General features: G+C 36.8%; 1 protein-coding gene across 1 annotated transcript; it reads left to right on the top strand.

Annotated features, from left to right (window-relative positions):
* Positions 1-4,760: 4,760 nt before the first annotated feature.
* On the top strand, positions 4,761-8,237 carry LOC122019246. Its single transcript, XM_042576735.1, has 3 exons — positions 4,761-4,949; positions 5,815-6,415; positions 8,162-8,237. Exons 1-3 carry the CDS (start codon positions 4,769-4,771, stop codon positions 8,235-8,237), a joined length of 858 nt encoding a protein of 285 aa, XP_042432669.1. The 5' UTR covers positions 4,761-4,768.
* Positions 8,238-11,093: the final 2,856 nt, after the last annotated feature.

Here is an 11,093-nt window from a genome sequence, read left to right as displayed (position 1 = left end):
ATAATTAAAATCATCACAAAATCAAAATTGGTGATTGTTTCAATCAAGAGGAAAGAAAATAAAAAATAAAAAGGGAAAAGGAAAAACTCTTGGATGATTTTATTTTTTGTAAAAAGTTTTTCCTTATTTGCCTTGGGTAAGTAATATAAAAGAAAGGGTGAGGGGGCTTCATGAGATACAATTCTTATTCTCTTTCTTGGAGATCATCAAGTGGTCGACCCTCCCTTTCTTCTCTCTTTTCCCTTTTGCTCTCTTCTCCTTGGTGGTGTTGGTGGCTGGATTTTAGAAGAAGAAGAGGAAGCTTTTGGGTGGTGTTTATCTTGGAGGATTGTCGCCCACACGACATCCAAGGTGAGGCGATGAATACGGCAGAAGATCTCGAGGTCATTAGCTTACAAAGAGAAGGTATAACTAATAGTTTTCTTCCGCATCATACTAGTTATTTTCTTTGTAAGAATTCTATATACAAGAGGCAATTAGATCTAGTTTTTCGAATTTATTTTTCGAGTTTGTGTTTTTCTTCTTTTTCGAATTTGTGATTCGATTGTTCTTTTTGGTTAACCTAGAGTTATTTAAGGAAATTAAATATTAGCTTTCCTTAAAAGGCTTTGCCTAGGCGGTGGTGGTTGCTCCCATATCCAAGAAGGTCATGTGCCTCGTCATGCAGTCCTGGAAGCCAATTTTGGAAATTAATATTTAATGAAATTAATAACTTAGATAGATTTGAATCAATAGTGGTAAGTTCCGCTTGCGATTCAAATCTAAACCATTAAGAACAGATAAGTTAAATTTGGAATCAATGATGTTAAGTTCCGTCTGTGATTCCTAATTTAATTTCTAAAGAACACAATAGGTTATTTAAGGAAAGGTTTGACACTTGTACAAAAAATTTTTGTACAGTGGAACTGGTACGTTTTCCTAGGACTAACCAACAGGATTTATAGTACCTATGTTCTGTTATTGTTTAATCTAAGTCTATTTCATCCAAACTCAGACTTATTGATCAAACTTAGGCTCGTTTGATCAAACCAAGGTTTATTGGTTTAAGTCTGACCAATTAGAATAAATCTAATAATTTTGATCAAAGTTGACTCAATAGAACAAATCTGGTCATTTAATTATATTTGGTCCAAACCCAATTAATTAACTCAAATCATTTCCAGTTCTGATCAAACTGATTCAATTAAATTAAATAATGATTTAATCTAAACCGAGTCTAGGTGGACCAAGCTAATCTAGCCCAATAATTGAACCAATTTTCTAATTAATTACCGCATGCAAAAATTAATGCTACAGTATGCATGCATTGGCAAAAAAAAACATGCATTGATTAATTGAGACAAAAAAACATAAAGTTTAACTTTATAAACCTACTATGTTTCTTGATTTCAAGATGCATGCAGTAACGAAACATTTATTATTATTATTATTTATTTTCTAAAAATAAACATTTTCTCATGAAGCATTGTGCTTCGTGTTTATCCTTCGTCTGTTTTCTTCGCCACACGATATCCACACCGCCTCAACTGTTGCCTCCACGAAATCATAATAAACACAGTCGCCGGCCACGAAGGCCAATCTCCGGCCTACTGGGGCAGTCGCCGGTCCTATCCTGCACCGGAATCCAGTCACTTTTTGCCCGATGAGGTCGTTGTTGGTTGTTCTGCCCATCCTAGTCACCATCACATCGTCGGCCATCCGGGACGCCATCACTGGCCAGGGAAAGCCTTCGCTGGCATATCCCTGTGGTCTGAGCCCGACCTTGATGGAAATAGTGTTGGGATGTATACTATAAGTCTAGCTTTTGTATGAACATCTGTTTTGAAATATTTTGAAATGAAAATCACTTTGGTCAAATGTCTACATTTTATATTTCTATATATATCAATGCAGTTGTCCATTTAATTTATATTGTAGATAACATGGTGTGTGGTGTCACACAGAAGAATATGTTATCAGTTCCTTATAAATTATAAATAGTAGCTCACAATCAAGATGGATTAGGACAAACCATTGGAATGGTTGTAGTATAATTTGGTATTAGTCTGTCTTGACTATAAAATTACACTAGTACACTATGTGTGTATTGAGCAGGACCATTTGAGGTTGTTCGATTTATACTGACTACATAAAAGAACAGAACTTCTGTTATTATGGATCTGCGCCCTCTTAATCCCTATATAATAACAAGCACGTATACTTAGTATTTATTTCTTTGAATTATCAATGGGTGAGATTTATCCGTTAAATCAATAGGCCCGATGAGTTGGGAGATAGTATTATTTATATGGTGTATTGTTGATAATAGAATGAAATTGTGTCCTAGTAATCTAGGTTGATGATGTCCCCTTGAGGAGCTCATAAGGATTGTCATGTAAACCTTACAGGTGGACTTAGTCCGACATGACAATAAGGTTGAGTGGTACTACTGTTGGAGCTAGATATTAATTAAGTGAGTTGTTAGTAACTCATTTAATTAACAGACATACGATATCTTAAACACGGGGAGATTAACACACTCATAATAAGAAGGAGTCCATATTGTAATATGGGATTGGTGCGGTAGTTCAATGATAACCCTTTAGTGGTATGTATTATTATTGATGGACTTGAGTTGGGTGTTCGGGGTGAACACGGGAAACCCAAGCCCATCGGGAGACCTAAATTAATTCCTCCTCTAGGTCCCTATTGTAGCCTCTATATATAAAGCCTCGCATCCACCCATCCATAACCGGGTTTGGTTTAACTTGGTTTGATTTAACTTAACTTGGTTTGGTTTAACTTAACTTGGTTTAGTTTAACTTAACTTGGTTTGGTTTAACATAGTTTGTTTAGATTTTTCTAAATAAAATTTTGTTAATTTTTCTTTCCTTATAACTGACAGTAAGTCTATAAAAAGGTGTAGGATGTGGCCCCTAAAACATAGCTTTCTAATTCTCCACAACTCCCTTCTCTCCTTGTGGTTGTCGCCCCCTCTTCCCTTGCTAGGGCCGGTGGCACAACCAATTCTCTTCTCCCCTTGTAGCCGGCGCCACCTTCTTCCCCACCTAGGGTCGGCGCCAACCTCTCCCTTGCAAAGGGTCGGCGGTTTCCTCCTCCACCTTGGCTAGGGTCGGCGGTTCCCCTTCTCCCTTGGTGACCGGTGCCTCTTCCCATCCATTGGTGGCCGGCAGCTTGAAGAAGAGGAGGAAGAGAAGAAGAAGAGGAAGAGAAGGAAGAAGATTAGAAGGTGCCTCATCCTAGAGACTCCTTTTGTGGCCGGCGGTTTGGAAGAGAAGAAAAGAAGAGTGGTGCTGTCTTGGTAGATCATCGCTCATACGACGTCTAAGAAGAAAAGAGAAATACGGCAGAAGATCAAGAGGTCTTTAGCTACGAAGAAAGGTACAACTAGTTCTTTAATTTCGCTGCGTAATTATTTTTGTTTTCTTCGTGTCGATTTTGGATATCGATTTTGAATACCAATATAAGATGTCAGCGAACTTGTACTTCACTCAAGGTGTGCTTTGATCATTCAAGAACTTGCTTGATTAATCAAACACATGTCTGATCAAATGTGCGGGTTGCTAGGAATAGTTTTGTATTTGTAGAATTTTATTTGTACGAGAAATTTAAACAGAACGGAATTCCAGTGCCCTTCAAATAGTGACCTTGTCGTGATTTTGGCCCAGTGCGCTGTCGAGCAGCTGTGTTAACGCCGGCAAGCGACACTTACTAGCGACCCTATCGCCGGTGAGTGACGCTTAAGAGCGACCCTGTCACTGGTGTCCCTGAGACCCTATTGTCGGCATCATACAACTGTGATGCAGTCACCAGCGCTTGTCTGCTATGACACATTAGTCGTGCAAACGGCAACGAGAAATTTTAACTAGGTATAATTCCTAATGCTCTGATATCATTGTAGGAATTATATAATAATTGAACAAAATAATTAAACACTTATAGTGATCTCCCATAGATCTGCAATCGGTGACGGTAGGACTTACTGTCGGAAGAACGATTACAAAATCAGAAAGCTCTTTATGGTTCACAAACCAAATCCCTCTCTAATGGATGTTCTCCTTCTCTGCAAGACACATAGTCTCGGTAGAATTCTGACAGCACTTCTGTTGTGCTTCAATCTCATCTGCATACACAATGCAACAACCTTTTCCTGATGCATGCACTCCTTTCTCGTCATCCACCAATTGTCTTGGACGCTCTTTTATATAGAGGAAGATGATCATCCTCTACCTCCATTAATAAAGGAAGGTGAAAGGATTGGAAGATGAAGGGAAAGAGACATCCTTTCACCTTCTTAACACCAACACTCAGAGCAATCAGGGTCCATAAAACTAATTAAAATAAATATTCATACATTTTTTATTAGTATAATTTAATACACACAACATTATATAAAATCATAATGTTTTAACTATCAAAATAAAAATAAATAAATCGCTTAGAAAAGAGACATCTAAAAAAAATAAAATAAATCAGTCTTTCAAAATTAGGGTGAAATGAATCTTTGTTTTTTTTTAAAAAATATATTAATTATTTTAATCAACTTTTTATATATAAAGTTGCATGGTAATAAATGAACTTGGAGGATGCATATATAGCACCCAACGTCCATCTGAACCATTTAATAAAGAGCATTACTCTCACATATGGGCACCTTTGCTAGCTCTAAAGCAATAGAGCTCACACCATTCTCCTCATTCTTCTTCTTCTTTTTTTCTCAATATAAACTCTCCCATATGTTCACCCATATCTTCAAATCAAAGGCCCCATGGAATTTGGAGCTCACTCCTCGCTCCGCTTAGTCATCTTCGCCTTTGGTTGCATCTTGTTGTGCTCTTCCTCCTCGACTCACCATGAAGTGAGGAAGGGTGCAGTGCTGGTGACCGGCACTGTCTATTGCGATACTTGCTTTCGACAAACCGACTCTAAGTCCACTCAGGTCATCTCAGGTTATGTCATCTTCAACCTCCCTCTTGTAGTATATTATGATTGAAAAAAGAGCATCCTGTTGTGAAAATTAATTAGTTAATTAATTATATATATATATATATATTTATTTATTTATTTATTTATTTGATCCATAATTTTTTTTTTCTATAATACCTATAATTTGAAGCGAGTCTTAATGTAACATGAAAATTATATAATATAATTTTAGGGTCATGAATTCTAATCACAAAAATAGCCTGGTAAAATTGTATATAATACATTCAATATAGTTTGACCCTTCTTCGAAATTCAATATATTGACGGGAGCTTCATTCTGGTATACCCTTTTTATCCAAGATATAATTTATTCTTAGTTGATATAACTAAAGAATCATTAGCATGATTACCTTAGAGTAGCTTTGAAAAACAGCTTCAAGGTGGAATAGTTCTAATCAAATTAACTTCCAGGCGAGTATTCAAATTATATCTTGGATATGGAAAATTATAAATGCAATGCCATTTAAAAAAATGTTTAAAATTACTTCGACTTAAAGTTAAGATTTGAAACTCAAACCCACATAAGATACATGGTATTCAAATCACTCGTGATGTTGAGTCGTTCGTTAAGATCTATATGCACTTTTCGAATTTATCTTAATAATTGATAGAAATTTATGTGAGACTAGATTGATCATCTTTAAAATTAGCCGATTCAAATAATTGAATACATATATTAAAAAAAAACTAAGAATGATTAATATTTTCGATAGAAAATTATAAATAAAATTCTATTTTAATATTTTTTATAAAAATGTTTTTTTTGTATGATAATAATTGTTACATCACTTCCTATAATTTGTATGTCACAAGATTATGCCAGTGCAGGTGGTTGGGTGGCAGTGGAGTGTGGAAGTTCAGGTTCAAACAGTCCGAGCTACCGGACGGTGGTCAGGACTAACCGACAAGGAGTGTTTCGAGCTCACCTTCCGGCCAACATCGGCGGCGATCGCCTCCACTACCTCGAGTCCTGCGCGGTGGAGCTCATTAAAACCAACCACCCCTTCTGTGCGGTGGCGTCCTCCGCCACGGTTCCCCGCCAGCTCCGACTCAAGTCCAGGCGGCACGGAGTCCACGTCTACTCCGCCGGATTCTTCAGCTTCAAGCCGCTGAACCAGCCGGAGATGTGCTCCCAGAAGCCGGTACCGTTCGGAGACCAGAAGGCGCCAGCGGAGGAGCAGGCCGGAACCGGCGGGTTCTTCCCTCCACTTCCGCCCTTCAACTTACTGACGCCGCTACTGCCGAGCTCGCCGCCGGCCTCGTCGGCTCTCCTGCCGCCATTCCCTCTGCATCCACCTTCCGCGCCGGTTAACTTTCCTCCGCCAGCTGATACGGCGATCGCACCGCCCCGAGCGGGATGGGGCCTGTTATTCCCTCCGGCGACGCCGCTAGTCCTGCCTTTTCCTAGGCTCCCCGGTCTTCCGCCGGCGTTTCCTTGAGAGAAGCAGACATCGCCATGACTGTGGAGTTGTTTTGAATGTTGTTGCCGTGCAATTAAATAAATCCTCTGACTAGTTTCTCTTATCTTATCCCTGTTTACATGGAAGAAAAATAAAAATTACAAAAAAGTTTTCCGCGTGGAAATTTTTTTTAAGGTTCATGTTTATTTCGTAAGAAAGAATGAATTTCTCATCCTTTTTATTATTAAATTCATCTGTGCATCATTTTTATTTTTTTTTAACCATCCAAATCGAATGGGATGAACCTTTTCTTTCTTCCCGCATTTTTTATTGTTCTCGTGCTCATGGAGGGGCTTGTTTTTTCCATCTTCCTTCGTCGAATTCTTTTACAGTTTACTCTCTCTCTTTTCGTTTTTTTTTTCTCTTCCTTTTCCTAAAAAGTTTTTTTGTTTTACTTTGTATCCCATTCCTTTTTCAATCCATGCCTCAAATAAACACAGAATTAATAATATTTATGCTAGAGGTAATGTAAAAAAAACCTAATTATTTGAATTGTCAAAAATAATAATAATAATAATAATAATAATAATAATAATAATAATAATAATAAATATTGTTATTTATAGGACAGATGTATTTAAATCATATGAAATTACGGTCAGATCGTGGTCACGATCTAGCTACATTGATTACGATTTTTTTTTGGGTTCACTGTCCCCCTAGTTATAATTTGAATTAGAACGGGTGGTCAGAAGTCTCCGAAAATCGCCCCCACTTAAGGCCAACAACCTGACTACTTACTACCATCAGCAGCCTCCAGCCACATAATATCTTTTCACGGGCAATTGTTATATGAATTTAATTAGGGGTGTCAAAAATGAATCAGACCCGACAATCCAACCTGAGTTGACTTGAAAAAAATCAAGTTCGGTTTGGATATTTTCGGGTGCGGGTCGGGTTCAGATTGGAGGGTCTTCAAGTTAAAAATTTTCGAGTTAGGTTGGGTCGAATTCGAGTTGACCCGGGTTGATCCAAATATAGGGTTTATTCGATTTTTTAGGATTAAATCAAATTTTATTTTGAAAATTAAGATGTGTTTATATATATTAATATCGTATGATAATGCCGGAGTATTGGGATGAAATTGAAGAATTATATGAAAAATAACTAAAAAATCATTTTGAATTGGATTTTCGAATTGTCCGGGTTGGGTTCGGGTACAAAACCCCACTCCTTTCCCACAAGATCTCATCACCAAACTCCAAAACCTATCTCTTTCACCTTCCAAGCCTAAGGAAAAACTCGGAAAACTCCGTGTTTTCAAAGATCCCTATAAAATTCTGAAGGAAGAACAGGAGAAATTAAAAGGATTATGACCACTACAAGAATAGAGCAACAGCAAGTAACCACAACACCATTATTTGAGGACCAAATAAGAGGTTACAGAAGAAATCAACGAAGACTGTATAATGCACAGCAGGCAGTAAGGCGTGTTGGACAAGCACTTACTGGTGGTACTTCTACAAGACATACCCTTGAGCAACAAATAGAACCAGAGGCACAATTACAGTTATCCATGCAGGAACGAGCCTCTATAGTACCTGCTGAGGTACTCTACCACTCATGAAGAGATGATGCTCATCACAAGGTATATGTGCATAGATCAGAAGAAGCCATGCTTGTTACCGACAATCACCAAGCAGACAGAAGCTTTATTCAAGAAGAAAGCTTTCATCAATTACAGCGTAGCGGAATGCAATATATCCACCTGGGAGTTCTTCAAGTACGAATACAAATATTGCATCGACAACGAGAAGGAACAATGACACTTATTGTCTTTCGAGACAATAGATGATAAGGTGATCAAGCAATTCTGGCAACAATGGAGGTAGACTTAACTCATGGAAGTCAAATGATTTATGTTATTCCAGAAATTATGATGACAATTGGTGATTTCTATCGAAATATCCAAATATCCATTCTTACAAGGAGATATGAAGCCTGGCAGAATAGTGAAGCTAATCTGCTAATTACCAGCGGACTAGTAGGTAGGCTTTCAAACACACCTAATGTTGGTTTTGCTTATGAAATTCAAGGTGTTGTAGATTATTTAACATCTCATGGAGTCAAACCCCTACCCGGAAGGAGCTTTTCAACAAGCAGATTACAAGGTTTAAATTAGACTATCAACCCAACTCAAATAGCAATTCCTATGCAGCCAGCTGAGGTAAACATCCAAACTATGATGGATGGGCGGATATCGCTGAGCTTTAGTAACTATGCAGTAGCTCAACCAGCAAAGGAGCCAAAATATAACAATAATGATGAAGAAATTTTGGCAGTATTAATTGAAACTCATCCAGGCATTTTTACTCATTATGAAGGCATAGAAGAAGAATATTTCAAAAATTATGGGGATTATGATGAATATATGTTAAAAGGAAAGCAAATAGCAGAACAAGAAGAAGAAAGGTACTCATCTGAACCTCATATTTTAGTTAATCGAATGTTCCCGCAGGCAGTATTGCCTAAACGGCAAACAGAAGGATCTACTGGACTGGATATAGCAGCTAGCCATGCCGCTATTATTTAACCATATGGAAGGGATCTTATACATACTGGACTCCGGATGGAAATTCCATACGGATATTATGGACAGATAGCATCACGATACGAATTAGCATGGAAAAGCGGGATTGAGGTCGGAGCTGGAGTAATAGACTCTGATTTTCGAGGAGAGGTACAAGTTCTTTTATTTAATAGAACTAACCTTCCAATAATGATATCATCACAACAAATCATTGCTCAGCTAATCTTAGAAAAGATAGCTATGCCAGAAGTTTATGAGGTTCCACACCTCAGTTATACTGATAGAGGCGACAAGGGTTTCGGATCTACTGATCACCATGTTTTCCTACCAGTAGATGAAGCCTCATCTTCCCATGAACCATAGAAGCTTACAACCCAGGACATCTTTTCTCTCTTATTACCCCAAGTAAAGATAGCAGTCTTAGTATAAGGAGACTATTTCCAAAATAGTTCTGAGCAAGACCATGCAGCGACTACAAGCCCAGGGGTCTCTGTACCGCATTCCATGGAAACTACTCTTAGCTATGAGGAAGATACTGACTCCTACTTAGACTACATTCAATACTTGGCATCACTTTCAAATACTGAACCAATATGGGATACATATTCCACATCTGATACCGAATGGACTAATCCATTTGCAAGCGAAGGTGGTGGGAGGGAGAATTTTATAGAAATAATTTCAGCACACTGTGAAGAATTTGTTCAAATTATTGCAGCAAATTGTGAGATAGAATACCCAAGTATTCAAAGGCTGACAAAAAATACTGTATCAGGAGAACAGATATATTCAACCAGTACTGTTATTTCTCCGTATAGACCACCTACGGATACATCAATGGGTCCACCCGGTTATCCACCAGCAAATAACTCTTCAGGACCCCCCCAATTTCCAGCCGATATATGAACAACAACCCCCAAAGGCTAGATTTAAAGGAGGAATGAATAATGAGTTGTGGACTCTGTCCTCTGCACAGTAACAAAGTGGGGCCCTTTTTGTTATTCCTGAGCAGTTAAACTTATTTGATGATGCCTTTTCAAGGTGGGAATCAATTACAAAAAATTTTGTGGCATCACAAGCTTTCTCAGACTCAAAAGAAAAAATAGAATTTATTGAAAATTTACTAGGGGAACGAGTTCGGATTCGATTTTAGGGGTTTTGAGTTAAATTTGGATTCGAATCAGGTTTGAGTTGGGTTAAAAAAAAAATTAATCCGACCTAATTCAACCAGAACTATCCAAATTGACATCCTTAAATTTAATAGAGTATCATTATATTGTAATTAATTCTGAAATGATTCATCTGATTCCACGTAAATTTTTCATTAACCATCATTAACCATCAAACAGATGACCAAACATTCTTGATATCTGATAAATGAAAAGATATTCTGTATCGTTACCCGCTTTCATTAAAATCTCTTAAAGACTATTATACCTGGTATTACATTGTTGTTGCACTGTTATAACAGTTATTATATAATTGATACAATAGCTAACAATAGTTGTTATAATAATTTTAATTAAATTTAAATAATTTTGATAAAGTTAATAAGGACTATTTTTAGTTTTGACTAAGTTGAACTTAAAAAAAAATTCTAATATACTATACCAAAGAGACAGAATTACTATAACAATACTAAAATAAAAATATTTTTTAATAAAAAAATTATAAAAGGACTTTTAAATTCCAACTAACTCAAATTTAAATCATTTTAAATTTTAATTCAATTCTACTATTATTATTATTATTATTTTAATAATACAAGTTTCTAATTCTTCAAACCAACTAATCTTAAAAATGATCGATCTAGTCCCATAAAAAATTTCTACTAACCATCAGAATAAATCAAGAAGTGCTCACGGAAACTCATCTAAGAGACCAACGCTCTTATAGTTATCGCCCAATTGAAGAAAAATTTCTACAATACACCACAATTAAAATTCAACTATTAGATATCCAGTTAACTATTTGAATGAGTTAATCGCTATACTATAATCATATAATCATAGTTCATAAGATCATGATCCTCTCGATAAAATTGAGAGAAAAAAATCTTCATCTGTATTAATCAACTATAGTTTTCTGATTTATCATAGATGATTACTGCTACGATA

Source organism: Zingiber officinale, chromosome 9A (genome assembly GCF_018446385.1).
Source record: "Zingiber officinale cultivar Zhangliang chromosome 9A, Zo_v1.1, whole genome shotgun sequence".
In the NCBI taxonomy this organism is placed as follows: Eukaryota; Viridiplantae; Streptophyta; class Magnoliopsida; order Zingiberales; family Zingiberaceae; genus Zingiber; species Zingiber officinale.
The sequence above is the reverse complement of the archived record's forward strand: the minus strand, read 5'-3'. Positions and strand labels throughout refer to the sequence as shown.

Bases quoted from the DNA above. Each gene is read 5' to 3' on its own strand.
- LOC122019246 (XM_042576735.1), top strand. From the start codon at position 4,769: ATGGAATTTGGAGCTCACTCCTCGCTCCGCTTAGTCATCTTCGCCTTT. The intron at 4,950-5,814 runs GTTATGTCATCT...ATGCCAGTGCAG, and splicing joins GTCCACTCAGGTCATCTCAG to GTGGTTGGGTGGCAGTGGAG. The intron at 6,416-8,161 runs GTTTCCTTGAGA...TCCACCTGGGAG, and splicing joins CTCCCCGGTCTTCCGCCGGC to TTCTTCAAGTACGAATACAA.